The sequence below is a fragment of the Orcinus orca genome, chromosome 20 (assembly GCF_937001465.1).
Source record: "Orcinus orca chromosome 20, mOrcOrc1.1, whole genome shotgun sequence".
In the NCBI taxonomy this organism is placed as follows: Eukaryota; Metazoa; Chordata; class Mammalia; order Artiodactyla; family Delphinidae; genus Orcinus; species Orcinus orca.
In genome coordinates this window covers 19,441,708-19,458,959 of record NC_064578.1, presented here as the reverse complement: position 1 = coordinate 19,458,959, position 17,252 = coordinate 19,441,708, and the positions used below count along the sequence as shown (strand labels likewise).

The following is a 17,252-nucleotide window of genomic DNA, read 5'->3' as shown; positions in this document are numbered from 1 at the left end:
GCATGACAGGCTGAAGCACTAAACTTTGGTGTGGTGTGGAGTTAGGTGAAGGGTAGGGAGTGGTCAGGGGAAGTTTGAGGGACAGCAGGGGCCAGGTCACGAGGACTGAGAAGAGAACATAAAAGCAAGGTGGAATTTAAAGCCCTCCACTTCCTGAAAAGAAACATCCCTTTGGGGATGGGTGCCAAAGAAGGGGATTACCCCGTGAGGAAGGGGGAGAGAAAGGAGACTGGAGGGACATGAGGATTCCTTCCTCTCTATCTCCCAAACTCTACAGGCATCTTCAGGTTAATAATTACCTGAAATAAGGTGAAAATGGGCACAGATCTCCACCCCAACCCACCCTGGAATGGGAACAGGGGAAGGGGCACAGTTTGACAGTAATGATGCAGCGATGATGGATGTAATTCCCCCTAGGTGCTGTCTCCAGGATCAGGTGGGGGCACACCCACTCATGACTTCCCTGATCCCTACATAGCACCCATGGAACACAACTGATGGGAAACAGAGGCATGAGACTCTCCCAGTTTGTCATGTGCTTATGCTGTCACATGTCCTCCTTTCGATTGGACAGGTGAAATATAAGGGATAATAAAATACAACCACGGAATGTGGGAAGGTCAAAAGGTGACAGGTGAGGGTTCAGTGCAATCATGGACTGCATGAATGAAAACATCCCCAAATTTGGCAGAGGGGAGTCATACTGCCTATGAAGAAATATAGGATTTTGAAAAAGGTTTGTGTTGGTGGTGTCCCATAAAAAAGATACTTCAGTGTATTATTTTCCTAAAGCGGCTGCAACAAAGTACCACAGACTGGTACAAACTATAGAAATTCATTGTTTCACAGTTCTGAAAGCTGGAAGTCCAAAATTAAAGTGTGCGCAGTATGCTCCTTCTGAAGCTTAAAGGGAAGAATCTGTCCTGGCCTTCCTAGCTTCTGGTGGTTTGCTAGTACTCCTTGGCTTACAGCTGTATGTAGCTCTTCAGTCTCTGCCTGCATCATCATGGATATTCTCCCCTCATGTCTCTGTATTTCTTCTCTTCTTATAAGTCACGTTGGATCAGGGCCCGCCCTAATGACCTCATCTTAACTTGATTATATCTACAAAAACCATATTTCCAAATAAGATTACATTCAAAAGTCCTGGGGGTTAGGACTTCAACAACTTTTGGGGGATCTAATTCAACCCATAACAGCATGTAAAGGTGCCTGTGATGGAGCCATGGCGGTTGACCAGACACAAACCCTGCCATCTGGGAACTCAGGGCACCTCACAAGTTCTTCCTATTATAGAAGACAGGGAATCAAAGGTATCAGACCAGGAAACAAAGGCTGCATTCATTTAGACCATTGGTTTTCTAAGTGAGGCCCTGGACCAGAAGCATCAATATCACCTGTGAACTTGTTAGAAGTGCAAATTCTCAGGCCCCATTCCAGACCTGCTGAAACAGAAACTCTGGAGTGAGGCCTCGGAAACTTTTAAGAAGCTCTCCTGGTGATTCTGATGCATGCTCAAGTTTGAGAACCACCAACCTAGGCCAATCTCCCACTGAACAGGTGGGAAAACTGAGCCCCCAAATCCCTATACAACCCCTGTTTACTGAGTACTCATATGCCAGGCAGGCCCTTAACACGCATCACCATTCTGTGCTCATTGTACTCACCCAATGCAATAGATACTACTGTTTACCCCATTTTATACCCAAGAGAGCAGACACTTGGAGAGGTGAGTAAAATTCCAAATTCTCACAGCTATTATAAGGTGGCACAGGGATTAGAAACAAACACCCCTACAGATCCAGCCAGACCCAGCTTAGGTCTATTATTTTACCCATCCTGGTTGGTCTCAGCTGGAGCAGACAGGATACTTGGGCTTCCAGGAAGTTTGGGGCTACCTCTGCCCTGGAAGAGGTTATAATCTGTGGGAAACCAGCCAGGAAGAATGAATCACAACCTAGGACACACTCCCAGGCCTTAGCCACTAGCCCTCCCTACCTGACCTTATCTATCCCAGCCCTTCTCATCCTGGTGCTCATTGGCCAATCTCTTGCCTCTTTCCTCCACCCCTCGGCTGAGAAAACTGTGGGTCTGTAATGTTCACAATTGTATCACCCATGCCTGGCTCAGCCCTTCGCATCTAATAAGTCTTCAATAAATGCTTTGAATGAAAGAATAAATTTCTAAAACTATTTCCACCATACCTTCTACATTTTAAAATGCCTTACCCACAATGTGTACCTCATCTTATTTGGTTATACCACTTTCCCAGGGAAATCATCAGACACACACACAAAGATGGATAAATAAGGATGTCCACTGCAGTGCATTTACAATTGTGAAAACTGGAAATAATCCACATACTAGAGCACTGTGCAATTAGTAAGTGTCAAGTTCTCCAAGACTGATGACACAGGGAAATGCTTATCATAGGGCATGAAGTGAAAAAAAAAAAAACTGGTCCCAAAGCTACACATATGATTCCGATTGTCTTTTAAGTACTACTGATACATATGGAAAAAGCCCGGCAGCATGGTCACTACAATGTTAACAGCGGTGATTCTTGGGTGGTAATATGACCAGTGATTTTAGTTTTCTTTACTATGCTTTTCTGATTCTCCCAAATTTTCTACAATAAATAGGTGCTACCACTGTAACTGGAAAAGGAATGTTCGGTTTAAATGTGCCCAAACAAGCTAAGGAGAAGGGGAAAGAACAGAGGTCTGAGAGTACATGCTTGGTTCCAGGACACTCACAGATATCACCTCACCTGACCATCCTATTAGCCCTCTCGATTCTCTATTCCCATCTGATAGATCGGAAAACGGGTGCAGGACTTCCCTGGTGGTGCAGTGGTTGAGAATCCGCCTGCCAATGCAGGGGACACGGGTTCGATCCCTAGTCCGGGAAGATCCCACATGCCGCGGAGCAACTAAGCCCGTGCGCCACACACAACTACTGAGCCTGTGCTCTAGAGCCCGCGAGCCACAACGACTGAAGCCCGCGCACCTAGAGCCCGTGCTCCACAACAAGAGAAGCCACCGCAATGCGAAGCCCGTGCACCCCAATGAAGAGTAGCTCCTGCTCTCCACAGCTAGAGAAAGCCCACGTGCAGCAATGAAGACCCAATGCAGCCAAAAATAAATAAATTTTTTAAAAAACAAAAAACAACCCACAATAAGCTGTAATTTTGATCTTAGAGTCTCTAGGTCTGCGGTCTGGCCCGTTGGCCATGTGCACAACACACAGTGAAGAGCAGGCAAGATTCTGCCTGTTGGTGCAGCACTGGACAACTGTTGTCTCAACCAATGTTCACAGGGATCCCATGAGGTGGTCAGGGCTGGGATGATGCCCTAATCACCTCATTGTTATAGAGAAGAGAGACTTGTAACTTTGAGAGGGGAAGTGAGATCTGGTCAAGTTCGCAATGAATGAGGTGTGGCTGTGCAATCTGCTCCTGCCCTCCTTCCCCAGCCCTTCCTTATGGCTCACACATCCCTACCCTCCCTCTCCGCCAGAAACAGCAAAATCCAGGAGGCCACTGATGCCAGTGAGACCAAAGAGTAAACTCCAGAGCAGTGAAATCAATTCAGCTTTAAAGACGGCACGTAATTGAGACAGGAGGTGCCTGAATGGGGGCACAGTCTTTCCCAAGTTGACCTGAGTGGGCTGCGGGGAAACTGGAGCTTCACCTGAGACAGGCAGACTCCAACAGCTCCTCTTACCTACCTGAGTTCCCAGTTCTCCAGCACCCAGAGAAAATTGCCAAAGACAGGATATAGGAAGGAAAGAATTGGATCAACTTTTATCTGGTTGTTAAAGAGGCAATACTTTAATTCTTTCAAAAGGAGTAGGCAGTAAAGAGTGTCCCTCCCACCCCCATTCCGCACCCTCCCCCACCCTTCGGGGCTCCCAGTCTCCACCCTGGAGGCAAACACTCTCCCTAGCTTCTCTTAAGTCATTGTGAAGAGAGTCTTGCATATATACACAAATGACAATCAAATTTAAAATCCACTTCCTCCCCCCTGCTGGTGATTTTAGACATGCTGAATAAGGGACTCAGCAGCCCTGGGTTTTCATTCTTGCTCAGTTGCTCACAGCACAGCCTAACTCAACTTCTCTGAGCCTTGCTTTCCTCATCTGTAAAGTGGGGTTGCTGTGCGGATGAAACTGGATTCAAAACTAAGTAATCCCAACTTTTTTAGCACTATAAATAAACATGGAAATGTCTTCTGGGTCACAGTGAGGGGGAAGTAGGTCAACGAAGTAGACACATTTGGGCCCATCCCCAGGCCCTGAAAGTGTTGCAACTCCCCCAGGAGAAGAGTGGCTGGCTCTTCTGGGAGATGAACAGAGACTGCAGTCCTCACTCTGAAGCTAGTCTTTGTCTTCTTGGTCTAAGGATGACATTTCTGGTTTGGAGACCTGGGACCTTGACAAGGTTGCATGCCCTGTCACATGCCAGTCTTGGGGGCCACCCCCTACATGCTTATTATGATGCCCTGCCCCCCTGCCCTAGGGTCAGATTTCTATTAAGGGCCCCTTCCAGCTCTTGGGTCAGGGAGGAGCATCTAGGCAGTGTTGGGAAGTCACTGACTGACCTTGGCCCAGCGACCAGTTGTCCCTTGATCTCCACAACTCTACTTGGGGACCTGAGGGGTTCAGGGCCTGGGAGAGGGAAACCAAGACAGCCACACAGATATAGGGGAGCCTGGCAGACAAGATGGTACATTCCTTCACAAGGTCAGCCAACAACAGGGCCTGAAATAGTCTCCTCTGGTAGAGGTCAGACCAGCAGACATTTCACAAATGGCCCTTCAACTCTGGTTGGGTACAAGCCCCTGGGTGGGATCAGTTGTCTGTCCTTCTATCCACTCATCTGTTTGTCTTCCCAAAACTGCCTGCTGCGGCCTAGCCAGAGACAAGCCCTATCCTTGGCATAAGGCCACATCCTCAGATGAGTCGGATTGGGCCGGCTGGAACCCGTGGGTGGAAGACAGAGGACGTCCCAGGTGGAGGGCACAGCAAGGACCAGGCCTTGTGGGTGGGAAAATGTTGGGCCAAGGCAGATACTGAGATTGAGTGCAGGGTGGAGGCCCTGAGCTCCCAGCAGGTGTGCCAAAGGTCATGGAGAGGCAAGGAAAGGAGGGACAAACAGCGGGCTGTAGAGGAATAGGCAAAGAGACCCAGACAGAGGAGGAAGCCAGGAAGAGAAGGAGAGGGTGGAGGCAAGGCCTCAGACTTAGTTCCATGGGAAAGCCAGCTGGTGTCTGTGGGTCTGTCTGTCTTAATGACCAGTGGTTAAAGCCCAAACTCCCCCACTCCCCCTTTGAGGCTCCGGTTCTGCCTGAGGCCTCCTCCTAGCCCAGGGCTCCCAGATCCCAACCACAGGACCCCTTTGCCCCCAGCACCAAGGGGAAGTAGTAAAGAGCACAAGAGCCTAGGAGTGAGACAAACTAAGAGTAAATCCCTCACTCTCTGGCTAGATGACCTCGGGCAAGTCACTTCACCCCTCTGGGCCTCAGTCTCCTGTTCTGTGAAATAGGGCTAATGGAAGGACCACCCATTGTTGTAGGGAAGCTGAGAGGGTTAGATGACAGGAAGGACCCAAAGCTTGGCCCAGAACTTGCCAGTGTCTGGCAAACAGGGGAAGCTCCAGTTCTGGACACCTGATGGTCAGTGCAATCTGCAGTTTAAAAGGGTCCCAGTCCAAGAGGACTCAGGGCCCAGAGCCCAGGTCTCTGGTGGTGGGATTTACTGCCCAGTGACAAGCCTGGGGAATAGATGGGATGTGGAGAAACAGAGGCCGCCCTCAGCATTGGCCGTTTCTCCTGCCCCAGAGCCTGTACACGGGCTGGAGGTAAGGAGGGAGAGTGCTCCGACCAGGGCCAGGGTGGGGATGGGGCTGGGGTTTAGGTGCCCTTGACCGCCCCCCACCCACCCCCCGCATCTCGCATCTCAACTCGGGGCTCAACTGGCCTGAGGGCGGGTGGGCGAGGGCGGGGCAGGGCCGGCCCCTCTCGCCCTGCTGGGGGGGGGGGGGGGGCGGGTCGCCTGGGAACTGCTCCTCCCGCCTGCCGCCGCTTTAAGAGGCTGCTCCGCGGCAGCGAGCGGGGCCGGAGCCGCAGTCCGAGCGAGCAGAACTGAGCCGAGCCGGCAGGTGCACGGCTGCGGGGACGGCAACAGCATGACCGGCCACCACGGCTGGGGCTACGGCCACAACGACGGTAGGCGCAGACCCCGGCCGGCCCCCACCCGCTGGGACTCGCTCCTGACCCTCGCGCCCAGCCGGGTTTGCGGGACCCTCAAGCCCCCTATCCTCTAGGCGGGACCGGGATCCCTCTCCCATCCGTCCCCCAGAACCCGGCCCACCCGCCCGGCCCGAGCCCTGCCTCCCCCCGCACCTGGCGCAAAGTCCGCGCTGCACCCCGGCCGGCCCCGCCGCCGGCGAGCCACCCCGCGGCCGAACGCGTCCAGCCGCCTCTTCCGCGCAGCCCCTGACGGCCCCGCACGCTCTGACCCGGGCCGGGACACTCACTCATCGCCGGAGTGCGCAGCGGGTGAAGGTAGCCCAGGGCAGCGGGGGGCGGTCCCGGCGGAGCGCTGTGCGCGGTGTCTGTGCGGGGAGCGCGCACGCGTGTGTGCCGGGACCTCCGGCGAGCTGGGCTCCCCGTGGGCAAGGGCGCGGTGTTCTGCGCAGAGAGTTTCCCGGTCGAAGCGTCCGAGCTTTCGAGTCGGCAGGTATGTGAAGGAAGGGAGCATCTGGGGGCTCACGGATGTGTCTGGGTGTCTGCCTCGGGCAGGGTGTTTGAGCACGTCCAGGTGTGAGGCATGGGAGCCCGTGGCCCACGCCAGCCTCCTGGTCTGACCGGGAGAATAGCTCCTCGGTCCTGCCTCAGTTTACTTAAGATGCAGAGGAAGGGAGAAGAGGCAGACGGTGAGAGCCAGAAGGCTCGAGTGTGAGACTGGGGCAAGTCAGTTCCTTTTGGGCTATTTCTTACCAAACTGGGGTCGGGGTGTGGGATAAGGGTTTCTTGCTTTTCCCGAGATGAACAATGAGGAGCCAAGATCCAGGCTGCCAGGATGAAACCCAGGCAAGGCAGGTGGGGGTGGGGAGAAGCGGAAGTGCTGGTGGGAGGAACGCCCCCGTCCCACTCATCTGAGGAGAGACAGGCACTCTGTGAGGGTGGGCGGGGGTCCTAGGCTACAAAGTCTGGGGGTTTGGAGGTTACAATGGGCCAGAAGGAGTTAGGGAGGTGCTGTGGTGTCTCTGGCCCCTCTGGGACCCCAAGCACACAGGAGAATATTCTGGAGGGGAGAACCCCAAATCTAGACATGCAAAAGCTAGAAAGAGACTTTCAGAAAAAGGCAACAGAGATCAGCAGAGGTGTAGAGAGAGGCAGAGAAGGGGCAGGTTGACACGACCCACAGAAGATCCTCTTCCCCCCCAGCACCTGCTCCCAGCCAGTTTCAGGGTGCTTCCCCCTGACTCCAGCCTTCTTGCTGGTCCTGCCCACCAGCACTGCGTCCAGTATCCCAATAGGCCTGCCCCATAGCTGGCCACCCTGAAGCTGCTGCCCCTCGCCCAGTCCTGGGCCATCCAGTCTAGTTGCGATGAGGGAGGAAAAGACAGAGGATGAAGGTGCCGGCATGCAGCATGCTCACAGGACTTCAAAAATAACCCAGTGGGTCTGGGCCATGATTCTGAGTCATCCACTGGGGACACAGTTTTGTCGGCACCTGCTGCTGTTTTCTCAGGAAAACTTAAGAAGCCAAAAACGGGGAGAAGCACCAGCCGGCAATAGCTCTAAAAATAGGCTGCATCTCAGGATGTTCCCCGGGGAGATGCCGAGCCTCTCGGCTGCAGATGGAGTCTCTGGGAGGCAGGTGGTGGGTGCTCGTGGGTGTGCATGCAGGTGTATGTGCGTGTGTGTGTGTGTGTGTATGTGTGTGCACGAGCATGTGTTTTGCTGTAGTCTCTTAGTGCAGACCTGGGTTTGCAACAGGGGATAGCTGTGTGTGAGGGTGCATATGTGTGTGTCAGAGGTAGTTGGCAGGGCTATGTGTTTGTACACATGTGTTACTGGGCCTGATGGCTGTGGGTGCGGTGAGCTCAGGTCACTGTGCATATATGTGTGCACACGTGAAAGTCTCCCCGGACCTGCACATGTCTGGGGAGGGCAGCTGGGGGCAATGCATGCACACACTGTGTATTTATACCAGTGCCCAAGTGTGTGCGCGCACATGTGCCAGTGGCCCTCAGTTCCTTCATCTGTGAAATGGGGATCATGCTCGTTTCTACTTCACGAGGCTGGTATGAGGAGCAAATTCATGTCACAGAGCCAAAGCGAGGTTGATGTGAACTTTTGTTGTCATTTTCACAAACACCAACTCGAACTTGGCCAAAGTGCAGGAAGAGGCCAGATACCTGGTAGGGTCAGGTAAGGGAGTTCGGGAGCCCGGGGACCTCTCTAAGCAATACTGCCTGTCGGGGAGGACCCACTACCCCAAACTGCCCCTGAGCCTGTAGCTTTTTTGTGCTGCCTTCCATGCATTACCTCTCTGGGCCTCCTATCAGCTCTGGGTGGAGAGTTTTAGTGAGGCCATTTCGCAGACAAGGAAATGGAGGCTGAGAGGGGAAGTGGCAGAGCTGGGATTGGAGCTCCAGACTTCATGGCTCCAAAGCAGGGGCTAATCTCTGAAAGGACAGCACGGAGACCATCCCCTACAGGTGCCCTCAGTCTGCAGCCCAGAGATTCAGGTTGGCCTGAGTCCTTGCCCTCTCCCCATCTGCAGGCCCCTCACACTGGCACAAGCTGTATCCCATTGCCCGGGGAGACCGCCAGTCACCAATCAATATCGTATCCAGAAAGGCTGTGTACTCGCCCAGCCTGAGGACATTGGATCTTTCCTATGAGTCCTGCACGTCCCTCAGCATCGCCAACAATGGCCACTCTGTCCAAGTGGACTTCAATGACAGTGATGACCGAAGTGGTAAGTGGCCCTTATGGTGATGTTTGCCGGACCCTGGTACCCTTCCCCCTGGGATCCTAACCTGTTTCGGGCAGGCTCAGGAGGGGCAACGTGCTGTGGTAGGGAAGGAAGGCTCCACTTCTCCTCAGCTGTGAAGCCTTAGGCTGAGCCTCAGTCTCCTGATGCATAGGGTGGGAGCATTAAGACCCTATTTTCCTCCCTGGGATCATAGAGAGGAGAAACGAAAAACTGAAGTGATGTTTGTAGTGCTGGCATATAGCAGATGCTCAAGAAATGCTAATTCTCTTTCTTCTTTTTCAGTTGTGCTTTAGGTCAGGTTTGTTTTCACTCCCTGCCCCATCACTGAGCTGCTGTGTGGCCTAAGGCCAAACCCTCCTCTCTGTGTGATCTGGCCAAGCCCAGCAGAGAGAGAACGGAAATAAAATGTTCAGTGTGCCAGGCCCCTTGCCAAGGTCACAGGCAGTTCTTTTATTCTTCTCAAGAACCTACCTCTAAGTTGGGCAAGTAGAGACTCACTGAGCTGGGGAGGGCCAGAACCAGCCTGCTCCCACTCCGAAGGTCTTTTCTCCAACCCACCTACAGCCTCAAGATCCCAACCGTCCTGGACAAAAGAGAGGCCAGTGGGAACTTGTAGCAGCTCCTTCCAAGGTCTCTTTGCCCTGGGATTAGAGTTCGGGTTCCTTCATGATAAATTCTTGGACGGAAGCCTCGGGAGTGCTCCTTAATAAAGGGATTTTTGTCCTTATGACCAGGCCTGTGAGGGATGAAGTGGGGTAAGGAGGGAACCTGCTAAAGTTTCTTATGTAAGGAAGTGACTGGTACTTTGCCCCTCTGTCGCCTCCCCCAACCCCCCCATAGGCACAATGAAAGCACTCAGGGAAACTTAAGTTTCAAATAGAAAATCAAAGGGCAGAGAAGGGGAGGAAACCCAGATAGGAATGATCTTAGTTGCTTAACTCTGAGTTCCCTGGTAGGCTAGGGAAAAGGGGAAAGAGGATCAGTTATAGTTCTTGTTGCAGAAGGTAGGAAATCCAACAGATCCTCAGAAGAGAGACACAGCATTCTTGGTACTGAATTCTAAGAAAAGCCTCCCACCCAGAACTTTGGGGAGGGACATGGAGCTCTTGATGACCTTAGATCACAGTTTATGAAGGAGCAGTTTTCAAATGGTTGGATCTTCTGAACAGCCTTCAGAGGGCACTGAGGGCTCAATTCAGACATCAATAGCTCAGTGAAGGCCACTCTTGGCAGGCGAAGGCCCAAGGAAACATTCCTCTGGACCACTGATCCAGGGGCTCACTTTCTGACTTGGTTTGGGTTCCGTCCCCTATCAGAATGCCCAAGCCTGAGGGGTAGGGGACCAGTGGGAAGAAAGTAGGCTTGGGAGTGAGACAGTTGGGTCTCTGCCACTCCCCAGCTGTGTGACCTTGGGCAGGATACCTACCTTTCTGAGCCTCAGTCCCACGTCTGGCCAAGGGGGTAACAGGTAACAATGTGTCCCCCTCTAGGTCACTGTGGGGATTAATGTCTGCAGACTGCTGAACACATAGGAAGTACACAGTGAATGGCAGTGTGTTCTATGGTCAGGATGGAGAGAGGAGGCTAAGGGAGCCAAGCTCAAGGTTTAGGGAGGCAGTTCACTCCCTAAGAGACTGCACTGTGGAGTCCCAGGTGGGTCATGCTCAGAAGAGTGGGCCCTCCCAGCCCATAGCAGGGAGCTCAGCCTGCAGGTCTGTCTACTCCTGCCTCCCCAGGATGGAGCAGCCTGACTGGGCCTGTGGGCCCTGGCCCACAGCCATCACCCCCAGGCTCAGTCAACCACCCAGCATTGCCATGGACAGGCCCCGCTTCTCAGATGAGGCAGGACAGCAAGAATGGGCCTCTGGGCTGTCCCATGGTCCTCCTCCTTGAAGGGCCCACGGGGGGCAAGGCCCTGCCCTGGTCACCCGTCCTCAAGGGGCCTAGTGGAACTCTGAGCCCAGGGCCGTCACCTGATCCAGGAGCTCACATTCTGCCCTGGCTGGGGCTCCCTCCACTGCCAGATCTCTTTCAGCTGGAAATTCAATCAGTCCCAGGAGGCCTTGTGAGTGGCCCCAGCTCGCCAGGTATCAGAGTGGGAAATTCACAAAACCAGCATAAGTGGGGCTTGCCAAAGAGGGCATGAAGGAGGGACATTGGAGGTACCTGGGCCTGACCATCAGAGTGGGGACCCTTAGGAGCTGGCCTCTAGACATCAGGTCCTGGGGATCCTCCAGGTTCTGGGGAGGCAGCACGACCTGGTGATTAGGGCCTTGGGCTCTGAACTTATATGAAGTAGATGCAGGCTTATATCCTAGCTCAGTGCCTTGCTGTGTGACCTTGGGCAAATGCCTTGCCCTCTCTGTGCCTCAGTTCCTCCTTTATAAAATAGAAATAATAATAGGTTTTGTCTTTCATAAGCTACTATGAGGACTAAAGAAAAGAATTTTTCCGACCCAGTTCTGGGTCAGGGCTCCAGACCTGGGAGGTCTATTGTTAGTGATAATCGGGGCCTGAGAGGCAAAGTCCCAGCTTCCACTCGAAACTGGGCAAGAGTGGGGAGGATCCAGATGGAGAGATATACCCACTCAGTGTACCAGACTCCTCTGTCACCTACAGGGCTCCAGGATTTCTGCCCTGGCCCAGCTAAGGGCATAGGGAACTGGGCGGGGACTGATCCAAGTCCACTTAGAGCAAGGAATGTTGCAAATGAAAAGTTTATCCCTCTCCTGAGCACTGCCCTGATATTGGCGCTGCTGTCTGCAGGCGGTGTGGGCTCTCTCACAGCAATTGCTACACACCGCCCTTCTCCCCCGCAGTGGTGACTGGGGGCCCCCTGGATGGGCCCTACCGGCTCAGGCAGCTCCATTTCCACTGGGGCAAGAAGCACAGTGAGGGCTCAGAGCACACGGTGGACGGCAAGTCATTCCCCAGCGAAGTAAGACCCTCCTCTACCTGAATCCCTTTACCACTTGGGGAAGAGTTGGGGACTGGGGAGCCAGGGTCTTGACAGTTGCCTGGTGTGGGGTACTGGAGAGAGTGAAGTCACTCGGGGACCTTTGGGAGAGACGCCCTTCACCTGAAGTTCAGGTCTTCCACCTGAACTCTGCCTACTGTCGTCCTGATCTGTGTGTCCAGAAGGAATATTATGACGGACAAATCCAGTCCCACCACAGCCTTACTAACAACCCTTCAAGGATTAAGCCTGGCATTCAAGGCCCTGCATGAACTGGCCTTGCCTGGCCTCATCTCCCTTGACCTCTTCCCATACTGACCTGCATGTGATGAATCCCCTGCCCACACCTGGCTCTTTTGTATCTCCAGGCTGCTGTTCTTTCAGCCTGGAATACCTTGTCCCAAGAGTTCCATCTGATAACCCCCTTCTTATTCTTTGGACTCAGCTGCAGGCTTCACTTCCTCAGGGAGGTGTCACACTGGATAGTCATTATCTGTTTCACAGTTCACGGAGGGCAGGGCCTGATCTCTTTGGTCCCTTGGGGCTCAGAAAAGGGTCAGGCCCAGAACAGGGTAAATGCTATCTGTGGCCCGCCCCTCCCGCAGAGGGGCCAGGAGTCCGGTGGGAGTGAGGGAAGCCTGGCTCTGAGCTCCCATGGCCCCTGGGAGGCACTAAGCACTGGCCTGGCCTGTCGTTGCCCCTGTAGCTGCACCTGGTTCATTGGAATGCCAAGAAGTACAGCACCTTTGGGGAGGCGGCCTCAGCACCCGATGGCCTGGCTGTGGTTGGTGTCTTCCTGGAGGTGAGGGGGTTACCTGGGCCCAGAAGGCCGTGGGAGGCCTGGTACCACCCCTAGTTCCAGAACACAGTGAGATCTGGCCTCACACTACTTCTCCCTGACAGACGGGGGACGAGCACCCCAGCATGAACCGTCTGACAGATGCACTCTACATGGTTCGGTTTAAGGTGAGACCAGGGGTCCATGCTCTTGATCTACAGCAGCCTGGTGGGGAGGAAGGAAGAGGCTAGATCATGGAGTGGGCCCATCCACTCCTCCATCCTGGCAGCAAACCCTGGCAGAGGTGAAGGGTGCAGGTCAGCACCTGTGGTGCCCTGCAACTGACTCCTCGTCATCAGGGTCCATGGCCCCACTGAATGCCCAGCGTGAAGTCTGGTTGGGCATAGGATTGATAAGATGCCTGTCACATTAATGGTTCTCTGACCAGCAGCGCCATTAAGTTCTGGAAGGCAAGGGAGAGAACATGGTGCCCAAAGAGCTTTAGGAACCACAGCTTTTACATACAAGGGAATGGGTGGAGAGGGCCAGCCAGGCTGGAATATAGCCTCTGGGATCACAGACATCTGGCCACAATTTGCATCAATGGGCCAAGGAGAAGCCTAAATCCTATTGACAGAAATGGGTGGGGAGGGTGTTGGTCTCATCCTGTTGGGAGGTCTTTGCTGACTCCTGGGTCCCCCACCCTGCCCCAGGGCACCAAGGCCCAGTTCAGCTGCTTCAACCCCAAGTACCTCCTGCCTGCCAGCCGGCACTACTGGACCTACCCTGGCTCCCTGACAACACCCCCACTGACCGAGAGTGTCACCTGGATTGTGCTCCGGGAGCCCATCAGCATCTCTGAGAGGCAGGTGAGCCCTCCCAGAGTACCAGACGGAAGGATGCGACACTCAGGCACACCTGGGCAGTGTGACTCTCCCAACCAGCAGCCCACAGCCTGTGGTCCCACCGTCAAGGCTCCCATCTTTTGCTAATAAATGTTTCGATTCTTGGGTGGGAGTCAGCTTGGTTGTTAGTTATTAGGACCTGGACACAGACTAGGAGAGATCCCTGGATCCTGGGACCACCCCTAGTGTGTTAGAATCTGAATGCTGCATTTGCTGATGATTCTTAGCTAGACAGGAACTGGAACTAGGTGGAGCAGGGTCCAGGTTCAGAGGCTCTTTAGTGAGTAAGTAACTGAGGTTGGGTTCCCAAAGAAGAAATGAGTGGGGAGAAGTAGGGACAAGCCCTAGGGGGAAGAGGAGAGAGGGGCAGAACTGGCTGGGCAGGGTATGCCAGATGTTGTGTCTGGGATCAGAGAGGACCACAGCGCCCCCATTCTGCACTGAGTATCTCTTCTGCCTTAAGATGGAGAAATTCCGGAGCCTGCTTTTCACCACAGAGGAAGATGAGAGGATCCACATGGTGAACAACTTCCGGCCGCCACAGCCACTGAAGGGCCGTGTGGTCAAGGCCTCCTTCTGGGCCTGAGCTGCCTACCTGCCCAGCCGGCCACTGAAGCACCATCTTCCCAAGGGCTTCCATGTCAGCAGACACCAAACCATCCAAGGCTCCCTGCCTAGGGCTGCTGTGGACCCCACTTCAGCTGGCTTGCTCCTTGGCCACCTGGAGGCTTCTCGATGGGACCCTCAAGTCGGGGGACACCTTTCAGCTGCCCTGGGGACAGGAAGGACAGGAGCTGAGCATGGTCCAAGCCTAAGGCTGCCTCTGCTCTCCAACACCCAAAGGCCCCTGGGAACCTCCTCTTGTCTTCCCCGCTGGCAATGGCAGCAGCCCCACCCTGAGCTCACACTGTGATGGATGAGACCAAACTCTCCAGGGCAGGCAGCTGGCATTGCCAGAAAGACTCAAGCAATAATTAGAAGTGGGCAGAGCTGCCCTCTCGGTGTTACCTCTTCTGCAGGCCTCCGCCATGCACGCACCTCACTGCCAGGCCATTAAAATCAGGACCCAGCCTGCTGGAGGTGACATGACCTTCTCCCTCCAGCCACCTGCCGCCATAGGCAGGCACTGGCTACAGCTTACGGAGTATCTCCCTTCGTCCCCACCCAGCCACCAAAGCCACCTACATGACAGTCCATCCATGCACTGATTAATAAATTCATGCATTCATGCAACAAATACCCGTTGAGTGCCTGTGTTCTGTCAAGTGCTGTTCCAGGCATCGGGGAGGCCGTGGTGATGAGTCAAGCACAGGATGTTGAAAGGGCCGTGGGCACCGAACAGGTGAGGGTGATACAGACGGCGGGGCAGGGGCCGTGGGGGCAGAGAAAAGGGGGAGCCTACTTCCCCCACCCTGAGCTCACACTGTGATGTCCTCATCTGGTGAAGAAATTAAATTCCAACCGGTATTCCAAGGCAGAGAGAAGGGAACAGCATGTTTGAGCTCAGGGAAGAGCAGGTGTGCCGGCTCCCAGGTGAGAGCCCAGGGTGTCTGTGGAACAGAGAAGAACGAGTGGGGCTGGAGCCCTGGGGGAGGGCCTGGGACTCTCTCCCAAGGCTAATGAGAGTCAGGAAGGATCTGGAGTAGAGGAGGGGCAGGGGCAGATGTGCAAAGGCTGGGAGATCCCTGTAGAGTGTGAGTTGGCAGGTAGGACTGGCAGCAAGAGAAGGTGGTGGCCAGTGGCCAGGAGAAAGAATACAGGGTGGTGGAGGCCGGGAGAAGGGGGCTGGATGAGAGAGACCTAGGAGGTGGAGCCCAAAGATAGCATTTGGCTCTCTGTGAGGGTGGAGGGGAGTGCAGGGTGTGTCCCTGGGCGGAGACAGAGGACAGGAAAGCCTGGGCAGCAGCAGACCAGGATGGACACACAGCTTTTGTGGGGCCCTGAGAGGAATGCTAGGAAGCTCTGGGGTGTTGGCGTCTGAGCCGAGGAGAGAGGTGGAGGGTAGAGGGGGCTGCCTTGGAGCATCTTCACTCAAGGTGGTGGGTGAGGCCGAGGGGAGGGAGGGGGAGGGTGCTCAGCGAGAGAAGGGACCAGGATCTAGCACAGAACCAGCGCACGAACCTGCGGAGGATCTGCTCAGAGGGAAAGCCGCAGAGGGGCACCTGAGATACCTAGGTATCTAGGGGCACTGGGGGCTGCTGAGGAGTCTGAGGCAGGGCTGGGGCTGGGGTGAGGCAAGTGATCTCTTAGGGTGCAAAATTTAAGGAGGCACACACCCTCAGGCCCCGACCCTGCATTTGTATGACGCTGAGGGTGCGTGTCTCCTTAAATGTGCACCGTAAGTCGCTGGACTCACCCTAGTCCCAGCCCAAGTCCAGAAGGTTTAGAGACCCAGCCATCACTGTGCCCCATGAGCCAGGACAGGGGCAGGTGGTGGACAGTGAGGGGGCTGAGGAGTGAGGGGAAGTAAAACCGGGACAGCAAATGTATACGTGTGGTTGTGAAGGGGAAGAAAGTGATAGCTGAGGGGGCACAGGGTCGAGGCTTTTGGAAAGATGGGCCGGTGGTGTGTCTGAACATCCTCGGGAAGGAGGCCAAGCTGCAGGTACCAGCGGGGCTAGGGGCGCATCGGTCTACTCACTTTGGCCACAGCTCCTGTCATTGTCACTATACCAGAAGGGCACTCCAGGGTCATGGGATACTTCTGGGTTTTGGGTGAGGCCACGAGGAGAGGGTAGAATTAGGCCTTAGACTTCTAGCTTCGAGACCAGGGAGGCAGGCAAGGGAGAGGCTTGTTCTGTTGACTCCCCCCTTCCATTCTCATGCTCAGGGCAAAACTGTCCCCAGAGTGGCCCTCAGCAAATGCTGCTCCAGCACAGGGCCAGACACAGTTTCAGCCCAGCTGGCACCCCTGGCCCAATCTGGGGGCCATTTGCTCTCTCCATGTTTCAGGAGATGGTGAAAAGAATAGTGTCTGGAGGACAGTGTTTGCCCAGCCTGGGGGCAGGTGGCCGCAGGGAAGTAACGCTAGTAATGCTGCCCCTGAAGGCAGGTAAAGGGCCTGGGGCAGATGTCTGACTCCCCCTATGATCTAAGAACTGTCATCACCCCCATGTTACAGATGAGGAAGATGAGGCTGGGGGAGGTTAAATAGGCAAGTGGCCAAGCAAAATTTGAAGCTGGATCTGTCTGCTAACTCTCCTGCTCTACGCCAGAGCACTGAGCATAGTGGTGAACAAATAGGCCTAATACAACTGGCCCTGCCGGGGATCTTAGCACCCCACCGCCACCTCCCAGGGATGGTGACACCACAGTCCTGGCGCTGCAGAGGACTTGAGAAATGGGAGCTGATTTTAAAATAATTATTCCCAAGGCCGCCAAGATTCCTCATTCCTTACATCCTTCCACTTAATTCATTTATTTTTTCTTTAATTTTTATTTATTTATTATCTTTGACTGCGTTGGGTCTTCGTTGCTACGCATGGGCTTTCTCTAGTTGCAGCGAGTGGGGGCCACTCTTCGCTGCAGTGTGCGGGCCTCTCGTTGCGGTGGCTTCTCTTGTTGTGGAGCACGGGCCCAGGTACGTGGGCTTCATTAGTTG

At 54.4% G+C, this 17,252-nt stretch overlaps 1 protein-coding gene across 1 annotated transcript; it reads left to right on the top strand.

The window, feature by feature from the left end:
* Nucleotides 1–6,082: 6,082 nt before the first annotated feature.
* Nucleotides 6,083–14,888, top strand: CA7 (carbonic anhydrase 7). Its single transcript, XM_049703553.1, has 7 exons — nt 6,083–6,227; nt 8,797–8,994; nt 11,832–11,950; nt 12,675–12,770; nt 12,872–12,934; nt 13,460–13,615; nt 14,115–14,888. Exons 1-7 carry the CDS (start codon nt 6,188–6,190, stop codon nt 14,235–14,237), a joined length of 795 nt encoding a protein of 264 aa, XP_049559510.1. The 5' UTR covers nt 6,083–6,187; the 3' UTR covers nt 14,238–14,888.
* The last annotated feature ends 2,364 nt before the right edge of the window (nt 14,889–17,252 follow it).